This window comes from Coenobita brevimanus, chromosome 25, assembly GCF_032717465.1.
Source record: "Coenobita brevimanus isolate Jiangsu-jjx chromosome 25, ASM3271746v2, whole genome shotgun sequence".
Taxonomy (NCBI): Eukaryota; Metazoa; Arthropoda; class Malacostraca; order Decapoda; family Coenobitidae; genus Coenobita; species Coenobita brevimanus.
This window is the reverse complement of record NC_136978.1, coordinates 183796-196309: the sequence shown is the minus strand read 5'-3', so window position 1 is coordinate 196309 and position 12514 is coordinate 183796. Positions and strand designations below refer to the sequence as shown.

At 44.6% G+C, this 12514-nt stretch overlaps 1 protein-coding gene across 1 annotated transcript in view; it reads left to right on the top strand.

The window, feature by feature from the left end:
• The window catches only part of fra (neogenin protein frazzled), a 518157-nt gene that overhangs the window by 457347 nt on the left and 48296 nt on the right, over nucleotides 1–12514 (top strand). The window contains exons 17-20 of the mRNA XM_080267716.1: nucleotides 101–303; nucleotides 732–893; nucleotides 1119–1281; nucleotides 5263–5451. Coding sequence (XP_080123842.1) covers nucleotides 101–303; nucleotides 732–893; nucleotides 1119–1281; nucleotides 5263–5451 — 717 coding nt within the window. The remainder of the gene's footprint in view (nucleotides 1–100; nucleotides 304–731; nucleotides 894–1118; nucleotides 1282–5262; nucleotides 5452–12514) is intronic.

The window sequence follows — 12514 nt, the reverse complement described above, 5'->3', positions numbered from 1 at the left end:
GTTGCTGCTCTGTGTGTGTGAAAGTGAAAGTATACACAAGCAGTCTTATGCACATGTTGGTCACTATTCAGTTTGTACACAATGAAACCATATCCATCAGATTCCAACACTGAGTACGTTATTAGTCTGCGTGCCTTCAACAATGTGGGTGACGGCCAGCCAGTGTACGAGCAGGTCAGGACACAGCCAGCTGAGGAAGCAGTTGCGGCCACACTCACTCCACCAGTCGGACTGAAGGCGGTTGTCCTCACTCCCTTCACTGTTGCTCTCCAGTGGACTGATACCACTCTTAACCGTAACCAGGTAAGGGAATAATGTCTGGTGATGTTTGGGCACACTACAAAGGACTTGTAGACCTTCACAGCTAGATTATGAATGTAATAATTCTTTTTTAAGGATTTCATTACTTTGTGGAAATTCATTTTTCATGAGTGTCCATGTGATGTTACCCCCTTGAAAGATGAGGGCTTCTGGGCAACAGCAACTTAGCTGCATGCCTTAAACCTGGCAAAGAGTGATGTGGTACTGATTGCTACTGTTTGCACTTGGCTCAGAGTTGTGCTTGACTTGGCTGTTTCATACAGTATTTACATTTGTTATTAGTTTCCATGTATATGCTCTTTAAATTTGTTCATGATTCTCTGTAAGACTGTTTTTAAATCAGAAGTGAGTTGAAATCAGAAATAGACCACAATCAAATGCAGTATACCAAATCTTTTCTTTCTACCCAGTACATCAGTGACACAAGATACTACACTGTCCGCTACACCACCTTCTCATCAGCCTCATCTTCCAGTCCTCGGTACCGTTACATCAATGCCACTGATGTCACCTGCCTAATTGACAACCTCAAGCCATCAACAGTTTATGAGTTTGCTGTAAAGACAGTCAAGGTATTTTATACCGTTGATAGTTCTTTCTTTATATTGCCTGTACTGTTAATATAGTCTCTTTCAATCATACTCTTTCTTTCTCTGCTCAATGGACCCTATCTCATACCATCCGTAGGTGGGAAAAAGAAGTCTTGATGATGATGGTGATGATGATTACTTGCAGTATTACTTTTTGTGATGATGATGATGATGGTGACTTACACTGTTATTTCTCTGCTGCATTAGAATCGTCGAGAGTCCCCCTGGAGCCTTGTTGTATCAAACACAACTCTGGTAGCTCGACCTTCATCACCCCCTCGTGATGTCACTGTGGTAACGATACCCAATGAACCAGGAACAATTATCTTCAACTGGCAGCCACCTAAACAGAATAATGGCAAAATTACAGGTATGAATCTTCTGTCTACAGTATCTCTCCATCAGTAACCAGATGCATACTTCTCAGAAGGGGTGGCCACAGATAAATCACCCCCATATGACCCTGTTCTCCACCATCAGGGTGTCCTCCCTCCAGTTCATATCTCCCTGTCTCATATATCTCCACCCCATCCCTCCATTTCATCCTCAGTCTCACTTTTACCCTGCCCCATCAGCTTACTCACATACACTCTCCTAGTCAGTCTTTCATCCTCCATTCTCTCCACCTTGCTGAATCTTACATACATATATATAATGATGTCCTGACCCTTTTTGCTTCTTGATGAACAATATTATTGTCACATAACGTATTTCCTTTTTCCACATTCCATGATATCTGAGATACTACACAATAGATGCCTTGTGGAGAATTGGCTTAATGCTTAAAGTCCTATGTCCGACGATTGTCGGTAGTAGTAATAATTGTTCCCTAGGTAGTTTGGCCAAACAGCCCAAAGTCCCTAAGGAGGGCCATGGCCAACACTGGGCTTTCCCACAGAGCTCTTAAGGAGTGTTTGTTGTGTTATTGGCACAGGTGATTGTGTGCAATGCTTTCTTTCATAATATGCTTAACCCATCCCATCTGGGTGTCATGTGTACAGTGCCTCAAGAAAGTATCCGTACTTAGGGGCAGATAGTTTTGAAAACATACGTTCACCTCAGGTGTGTTTTCGGATCACATCGTTGGTTTTTCAGTTTGTTTACCACATAGTTGTTCTGATACTTTTTTGAGGTACTGTACATGTCCTCCCGGGGCCATCCGGGTAACACATTTGTATGATCTAGGGTTTTGCGGCATTGTTTGAATATTCCATGGGTTTTTTCCACCACACGCAGCCACTGGTAACCCTCCTGCATGCTTCTGAGTCATGTTTCAGTCACCTGCATACCTCCATAATGGATAGACCTACACAAAAAGTTTTTGCTGTGTCCGGATCCTTGGCTGAGCGCCTGTAGCCGCCGACTTCAACACCAATTAAGTCCAAATGCTAGAAAAGCAAAGACCTTAGTGATAGTGCGATAGGGAGAGAACTCAAGGTGACATTATCGCCAATTGTGTGTTAAGAAAGTGACTCTTCCTCAGGAAAGCAACCGCCATAAAGAGTGTCGATATTTATGTGTCGTGTGAGGAGGGTGGAGGACGTGACTCCACTGTGCACCCATCATTTCCCCCTGTACATTCATCTGCTATTTCTGATGATGGGAATGGTTCAGAGGGTATTGATGATCCTGAAGAAGGGGGATATTGGCAAAGATAAGGAGATGGAAGAGGAGGTAGCAATTGGAGAAAGGGAGGAGGTGGAGGAAGGAAGGAAGGAGAAGGAAGGAGGAAACGAGGTGCATCTAGCCTCGCGCCACCCCTCTCCATTTACGTGAATAATGGAAGCAGAAAGTTTGTTTCATGATGAAATCAGTGCCTTATTTTTTATTGAAAGTTTCTGTGTGTGTATGTTTGTCCATCCATCCATCCATCATCTAATCGTACGTTGCCCCATGAGGAGCGTAGGAGCCCAGGGCTAGGTTATGGTGAAAAAGTACAAATCACAGGAAGAAAAAATTTGTAGTGGAAAATGTAGCAGAGTGGAGAAGGGGAGGAGGGAGGGAGGAGGAAACTCACACCACCGCTATGTCTATTTATGTGAATAATGAAAGCAGAAAGTTTTTCATGATGAAATCAGTGCCTTATTTTTTCATGATGAAAATCAGTGCCTTATTTTTTCATGATGAAAATCAGTGCCTTATTTTTTATTGAAAATTTTTGTGTATATATATTTATATTGCTGAAAAAGTCTAAATCACAGGAAAAAAATTCTGTTATAGTGGAAAATACAGTATTTTCGATTGTGGACTACGTGTACAGTATAACTATTTTGTTCACAATATTTTTTTTTAGGTTTTATGTAGTAGTAGTGGTATTGTTTGTAGTAGTAGTGGTAGTTGTAGTAGTAGTAGTAGTAGTGGTAGTTGTAGTAGTAGTATTTGTAGAAGTGGTAGTTGCAGTATTAGTAGTAGTTGTTGTAGTGGTAGTTTTAGTAATAGTTGTGGTAGTAGTAATAATATTATTATTTGTAGTACTTATAATACCCAGACTTCTAGTCACACAGGGGTGCCAGAATTGAGCGACAGTGCAAGCCAAACATACATCTCCATGTGTGTGTGTGTGTATTTACCTAATTGTATTTACCTATTCCCCCCTGGGGGTAGGGTTTTTTTTCAAGAATACTCCCCCAGTATCCCTGCTTCTCGTAAAAGGCGACTAAAAGGGTTGGCGGAGGGTTAGTGCCCCTCCCCGGAAAACTATCTATCTATCTATCTATAGCCCGACGCCCTAATCCCGCAAAGGGTGGCCGCAGACAAAACGCCTCCAAGTCGCTCTGTCACCCACCATTTGACTACCCTCCCCCCAACTCACCCCCCCCTCCCTCATATACCTCTCAACTCCATCCCTCCACCTCATCCTCGGTCTACCTCTCCCTCTCCCTCCCTCCACCTCACCTACATACACCCTCTTAGTCAGTCTTTCATTCTCCATTCTCTTCACATGTCCAAACCACCTCAGTGTATTTCTCCTAATCTTCTCAACCACATCCACATCCACCCCACAGCGTTCCTTCACTTCTTCATTCGTCAACCTGTCCCTCCACTTCACTCCACATGCTCCTCTCAATACCTCTTGTAGACTGAATTGGTTGTGTGTGCCAGGCATATTCCCTCCCTTTTCCCCCCTCCTGATGTCCCTCACACTCCCTCCACTTCCTTATTCCCCCTTATGATGTCCCATTCATGCTCATGGTGAGGAGTGACCTTTTTATTTTTGATGGTCGACAGTGTAGTAACCATTAGACATTTGAGAATGATATATACATTTTCTGGTGAGTAAAATCAAGTACTTCAAATCTAGATGACCAAAATTTCCTTTGGTACAATTTTTTTCCTCTCTTTACCTCCATTACTCTCGGGTGTCTGCCCTGTCCTCTCCTCCATCCTTCTTTCCTTCCATCTTCTTCTGTCTTTCTTTCCTTCATTCTTTCCTTGTCCTTCTGCCTACGGGTGACTTTACACTCCCTTTTCTGTCTTTCATTCCTTCATTCTTTCCTCTTCCTTCTGCCCGTGGGTGACTCTATACTGAGTGACAAGCCAAATGGTTTCCTGTACACCACGAAACCATTTACTACGCTGGGTGGTAACCATATAACCAAATTTTGGCGCCTGGTGGTTTAGTGGGTAATTATTGTGCTCCAATCGGATTGAGCCGGTGAAGGTTTATATCCATGGGGTGGTTGGGGTTTATTGCTCACATAATGCCACTCAGGGATGAGTGAGGCTGGTCACTCTCATCTTAAATGTCAGGACCAATTGCCTAGCCCTGGGCTCCTACGCTCCTCATGGGGCAACGTAGGATTGGATGATGGATGGATGGATGGATACATGTAAGAGGTAACAATTCTTATTTTTGACGTTCTTTGACAGTTGACAGTGAGGTAACCATGAAACATATGAGAGTGAAATATACATTTTTTGGTGTGTAAAATGAATCAGTTGAAATCTATAAGACCAAAATTTACCTTGATGAAAGTTGAAAAATCGGACCCTTTTTGCAGTTCTGGGGGTACGCAGTGTCAACAAGTTGCAGTCTTTAGGGGATGAGGAAGAGCTATGGAAAACATTATGACCTCATTTCCATATTTCTTTTCCAGGGTACTTGATATACTATACAACAGATGCCGTAGGAGGTGATGGGAAACAGTATGACCTTAATTATGTTCTCTTTTTTCCAGGATGCCTGATATACTGGTACCACATAACATACGCATATGCCCTTTTTTTTTTTTCCATTCTCCAGGATGTGGGAGGAGACAGTTACAGGCAAATGACCTTGTTTGCTTTTTTTTTTTCCATTTTCCAAGTTAAGAAACAGTATAACCTTACTTTATTCTTCCTTTTTTTTCAGGATACTTGATATATTACACAACAGATGCCTTGGGAGGGGACTGGGTAACTGAGGAAGTAATGGGGAACAGTATGACCTTCACTGTACATGGCCTCACACCTGCTACACAGTACTTCTACAAGATGCAAGCACGTAACGTCAAAGGTTTCGGCCCATTTTCTGCTACAGGCAACTTCACCACACTTCCAGGTAGATGAAATGTTAGTAAATTGGGGGGAAAGGTGGTGTGATCAAATGGATAGAGGAGTGATCTGCTGTTGAAAGGATGTGAGTTCAGTCCCTAGTTATGACAGTGAACAATTTGATGATTTGGTCTTCTCTAAAATGAGCCTTGCTGATCTTCCACAAAACTCACTAGCATGTCATAAATACATCCCTGCTAGTACAACAGTATCACATCAGTCCTTTACCCCCTAAAAAATGGGTGTCTGGATATGCTGTCCAAGGGTACTAGGGCCAAAAAGATGGGTGTCCACATATGCAGTCACACCCCCCACCCCCCAAACCCATCCCACCCACCACACCCACACACCACCCACCACCCATCCCCACCCTCACCCCCCACCACCTATCCCCACCCATACCCCCACCCCAACCCTCCACCTCCCCCCACCCCCCACCACCCCATCCCCAAACCCCCACTGTCCCCTAACTCCCCCCACCATCCTCCCAATACCCCCCACCACCCCTAACGCCTACCCTCCTACCACCCCTACTCTCTCTACCCCCACCCCAATCCCCCACACCCCCCACAACCCCCAATCTTCCAACCACTCCCCCACCACCCCCACTCCCCCTACTATCCCCCCACCATCCCCCCACCATCCCCCCACCACCTACAACCCCCTATCCCCCACTCCCTACTGCCCATCCCCTATCCCCACCACCCCAACCCCCTACTCTCCTCCACCCCCACATCCCCATCTCCCACTCCTCAGACCCCACACTCCCCCAAACCACCCCACCTCTACTGCCATCCCCTCCCTTTCCCCTCCACCCCCCTCCATAACCCCCAATTACTACCCCCACCCATCACCCCCCACCCCCACCCCCACCCCCCTGCCTCCCCCAAGCACCCAATCCCCATCCCAACACCATCCCACAACCCCAACATCCCCCCAACCTCCCCCCCTCAAATCCCCACCACATCGCACCTGCTGATTATGCCTGTCCTGAGCATCTATCAAAACATTCTAATGCCCGTCTTTTACGGGTTAATGAGGCTGCCATAGCATGAGTTTAGTTTATATGTTGGGTATTCACAAAGTTGTGATGAGTAGGTGTGTGATACATAGGATTGCAAGGCCTTGGAGACTGGGTTATCACGTCTGCCCAGAGTCAAACATTAAAAAAAAAATGATGATGATGATGATGATGATGACCAAATATATATATATATATATATGTGTGTGTGTGTGTGTGTGTATATATATATATATATATATATATATATATATATATGTGTGTGTGTGTATATATATATATATATATATATATATATACAGTAATCCCTCTAATATCCGATGTAATAGAGCCATAGGCAGGTCCGGATGGTGGTCCTGTCCGGATATTGGGCCCCAGCTTATGGACTTGTACTTATGGATCCTAACTCAGAGAAACACCTATATAACTCCTCTGGACATGCATAGCACCTATATAAGACCCAAATCACACAAATAAGGCACATAAAAGACTGAAATAAATGCAAAAGAAGCATAACATGAGGTTTTTGAGGTAGGTTCATACAATATTCAACATTCTGGTTACTGACTCCTGGACTGGTACTTATGGACCCTAACCTAGCCTAACTCAGAAAAACCTTCCTACTGCACATGCATAGCTCCTAACACCCTATTCACACCAATAAAGGACATTAAAGAGTGAATTGCGGTGTTTGAGGTAAGTATAGTATGGAAAAAAGTACAGTATGAAACATTCTGCCTACTTACAGCAAGTCCATGGCCATCTTGATGAATAACCGCCTTCTCTCGGACTCTGACAGTAGGAAGGATTTCCTGAAGCACTTGCAGTACACTGTTCATGAAGTCTTGCACTGAGCTTAGTCAATCACACTCAGAAGTCCGTTCTCTTCACAGTGCGCACTCTTGTCTAACTTATGCTCCATTGTAACTTACTAAGTGTTGCACTCTGCACTTTAACTTTTCCCACTTATCTAACCATTTTCTAAAGCAAAAACAAACAAGTCTATTTACGTTAAATTTAGTTCAGAAATTGTCTTTTCACTCACAACTGTAAATCCTTAACACAACGCACTGTTTTTTTCACCGCACAACACTGTAAATTCCCGTGTGGTCTAGTGGAGAAGTTCTTGCTGTTTCATCACTGTCAGAGTCCGAGAGTATCACTGGCAGGTGACCTAGGGGTGCGTCGCTGGGTCGTGGTGATAGCGTACCCACTGCAGACAACTCTGAAGATAGATGCAAACTCACGTCGAGCAGTGACTCCACCGTGGCTGATGTGCTGGGCTGTGGCTCGGAGCATGAGGGCCTGTCTTGGGGAGGCAACGGCGTGGAGCCAGGGCTGGGCACAGCAGGGGTCACGGGCCTGAAAAAACTGTCAATCGTTGATTGACGCAAGGAACGACGATTCTGATGATTGATGATGCGCTGCCTGAAATCATGCACTTCCTCCACAAGTCCCAAGGGCCCCATCTCCCTGTCGCGGTCCGGGTGTTCCAGGTAGTCGAGAACGAACTCCAGGTGTTCCCAGAGTGCGCTCAGCTTGGGGATGGCTGGAGTAGTGGTCATGCTGAGAGGAGTCCGCATCATTGTCACCGTCCTTGTCGGAATCTTCAAGCTGGGTACTGACACCTGCAACTGAAGATGCGATCTCGATATCAGACAATGTCTGATACCCAGGATCGCCCTCGTCGTCATCCAACCACTCACGCACATCGTCCACATCAACATCGTCGCCATGCGTACGTAGATGTGCATGGAAGTCATCCACCTCAAAACCTAGGAAATCGTACTCCACATCTGCTCCGAGAAGCAGACGAGACCAACCATTTTCTAGAGTCTTGACAGGGACTTCCTTCCATGCACTGGCCCAGTTGTAGATTGCAGACTTGATGTTGTAGCGGCAAAGGTTTTCCAAAGTCCGCTGGCCTCGCGTGTCCCGTCCCTCCCTGCGCTCGTCCTCGTCCTCGAGAACAACCATCACCTTGTCCAGGAACTTCCTGTAGTATAGGCGCTTTGTTGCCATGATCACTCCTTGGTCCATTGGTTGGATGAGAGCAGTCGAATTAGGTGGCAGAAACATGCACCTAATCCGGCCATTCTCAGCCACCAACTCTTGTTGCACGGGTGGGCAGGTGCATTGTCGAGGAGAAGGAGGGCCTTTATCTGGTCGCGCGGGATTCCTAGTGTCTTCGTCTGGTAATGTATGACCTCCTTGACGAAGTGACAGTGGAACCAGTCTTTGAAGATCTGGGCTGTAAATCATGACTTCAAAGAATGGTACCAGACGACAGGAAGGACATCCATCACCCCACGAAGGCACCGAAGCTGCTTTGCACGGCCAACAATAACGGGCTTGAGCCGGTGCATGCCATTAGCATTGGCACAACACAAAGCAGATATCCATTGCTTGGAGAGCTTGCAGCCAGGTACACGCTCCTTTAGCATGGAGGGAGAGCTCTCTCAACGTCAGGAGAGGCAACAGCTCCCTGAACTTTTCCAACCACGCGTCACTCTAGCCACAGAGCTAGCTCCAGCCCTGCCTCCAGTTTATAACATGTCTCTCAGATAACAAAACTCTTCCACACACTCAAGAGACTCACCAGAAAGATCAATCCTTTTATGCCTGACAATCTCTACCTGCTATCCCTGACACACCACACACATGAAGTAAACATTATCTGCCACTATATTTCTTGTGCACCCACTTATCACAAACATTGCATAAGCTGAAATTAAAGTGCCCTTGCACAGTAAACGTGTTCAGAGTAAACGATTCGCCTAGTGAACGAGCAGGGGGAATCAGGTCCATAAAACCATAATGAACGAGTTGAACCCCGTGTGAATGAAATCGGGGGAAGGAGTAGGCCATAACTGCCGTATCCCATATTGAATGACCTCCTTCCCTCCAGTAGACGCTGCACAAGAGGCCAGATCTGAGCAACCTTTTGAGCAGAATCCAATGGAGGACAAAGATTTGCCTATGTCTTTTTCTCTAAGATCAGTAAAATTCTAGCAGCAATGTATGTTCTGAGAGAAGTCAAGGCAATTGGAGCCCCCACAAACTCCTGAAAGTTGCCAGTGTTCGCTGGATCACTAAATAGCGTGGGGTCACTACCCGCTCAGTTGTAGTTGTTGTTGTTTTTTTTATGTGTCCGACTCTGGGCAAAGGCTTTGGGGCCTATTTCTCAGGGGCAGTGACCTATCCCAAGGCCCAGTAGTCCTCCTCCACCTCAACATGTCACCACTTCGGTGCTAACACCCACCATCCATATTGAATACATGCTAGGGCTGCCTTATACATGACTGGTTTATTGGTATTAGCTGGGGTATTTTTACGACATGTCAGCGGGTCATCTGGTAGATCGGGAAAGTCTGCTTTTTTATTAAATTCAAATCCTTAAACTGTTCCCTGTCCCAGCCTGGATTCGATCCTGGGTCCCATAGGACCGCAGACTGCCTGTCTTCCAATGCAGCCACCGCCTCCCCTATTGGGATTATTACTCGTGCATAAAGCATTATACCAATATTATTTTCATCGTAAATTTTTTACTGATGTTCTGAACAAGATTTACTCTGAAAAGTTCTCCATAGTGTTTTCTAAAAGCCATGAAAGCTTATTGTGTGTTTTTGCATTCAGCACATTTTTACCAAGTGTTATGAATCTCACTTGTTGGAAAAATTTATTGTACAGTTTCCAAAGATATTAATAATTCATTTGGCAAATCCTGACACGATTCTATCCATTATACACTTAATGATAGTAAGAATTGTATGGCCAAAATCTTACGTGGCCGAGATCAGTGAGCCAAATTTTTAATGGCATGGTATTCCTCTTGCTTTGAGAAAACATCTCAGTTCTGCTACAATCTATTTTTCCACATATATTTTAGCTGCGTAGTCGACCAAGGCAATATATTTTCCGGATTTATCAGCTGATTTCAAAAGGCGCGAGCGTCAGATGTGGTGTATAAACATCATCAGCGCCGTCCCGGGCCCCTGGTGGCGAGCACACAAACTACGCCACCCTACCCATGAGAAAGTGCCTCCATTTGAGCTCAGTGAGTTCATACGGTCTTCGATTGTTTAAGTACCATATTTCCTTCATTTGCTATGTAAGATACAATTTCGTTATATCCATTTACCATTTTTCCTTACAAATGTACATTCACCTCTTAAAAACATGACAGTGCTCAATACTCAGGCAACATAATCCTCGCATGTAGGCTGTCCCTAAACTGAGATGGACGCATCCTTCCGTTTCTATTATATTTTGATAAACAAGCCATTTTTTCTCCAGTATTATATGTAGGTAAATCAATAAATATCCTTTTTTCAATAAAGTAACACAAAAATTGTATAACAGAGAGTATTTCCAGTTGACCCCACTTTTGCACTTTACATTAAATTATCTGGCGAGAGGTGGCATCTTTTTCCAGTTTGTGGGGGCTTCCATTGAAACCAACTACCTTAGGACAGAAGAAGTGCTCAGTGGAGTAGAAACCATTTTTCGTCATTACATTGAAAGACACAATGTGGGAGTCAACAGAAGAAAACAAACACTCATCACACGCTACTACCGAACTCAAGAACAACAGGAACCAATTGCTTCTACATCATCTGCTACACTTCCTGGGGAAGACAATGATGATGTGATGTCAGTGGTGTCATCTTTGGACTTTGAAGGTTTTTTGGGAGCAGTGAATGAGGTAAAGGCACGTGGGGAAGTGGTTCAGTCAAGTGGTGAGGGCAAGATTGGTGATGGGAACGAGGGAGTGGAAGGTGATGTGGCAAGGACAAAATAAGTGTATCTCCCTGCCTCGGAACCACCTGTATTCAGGCCAGTCAGGGCCACCATCTACTTCATTTAAGGTAAATAACCATGTGTTTTATGTTCTGTATATCTGAACTGTATGTTTGAAATGTGCCCTTTAGTACTGTACATCTCTATGGCTCAGAATGTGGACTTTGAGGGAGCAGTGCTGCCCATGTGCTATTTTTTCCATGAGATATGTTTTTCACAGTGAATGAATTCACTTTGAACGAGCTCATCTGCCACCCATGAACTCGTTCACTGTGTGAGGGCACTGTACTTCTGACGCCTTGTGGCCTATATTGCACATGGCCACTCTCCCTCTGCCTTGACAGTACCACCACCAGCCCTAGATACCATCACCCTTGTTTTGTCTGCATTTACTTTCACGCCCTTGTGTCCCACACCATCTCTCCACTTCCTAAATCTCTCCTCTGCCTCCTATTCATTCTCTGCAAGCAAGACCAAATCATCAGCATACAGCATCACCCATGGGAGTTCATTTCTGAAGAGGCCTTAAAGTACCTTGATAAACAATAAGGGGCTCAAGACTGACCCATGATGCACACCAGCATTCACAGAAAATTCATCACTCAAATCTTCATTCATCTTTACCTGGGTGTGATCACCAACATACAGTATAATCTCGAATTTCAACAGAGATCGGTTCCCCGACCCTTGTCCGAAATTTTATACATCAAAATTTAAACTGAACTTCATATGGAGAAAATTAGCACGGTTCTGCAGCTGGCCAACCTTGACTTTTAAAACCTCCCTTTTTCACATACAAACCCAAGTTAATGCATGATAATAATTAAATATAGACTAAATAAATATTCTACACTACTTTACCAAAATAGGAGGTTCTGGGTGGCATGGATAGATGCTGGAGATGGAATGTGGGGTTAGGTGGTTTAGCTGGATGTACTTGGCCTCTCCAATGCCAGAACCCACAAAATCGAAGTCCTTGTCCTCTAGCATGTCCACATCAGCAGTTTCAGCATCTTTTTCCACATTTTCCTCAATCGTGATGTTTTTGAAAACATTGGTGAGAGGCTGTTCTGGGCAGAAATAGCTCATAACCTTGGTCTGTTTTTGCTTGAGAATGGTTTTATTGTACAGTTGCATGAAGTTTTTCTTCACTTCCTCTAATAAATTTGGCAGAGGGCTGTCTGGAATAGCTCTGGAGTAGGGTTCAAAATCATTCTTCAGCTCAGTCACAGTCAACAGGCCTTGAGAC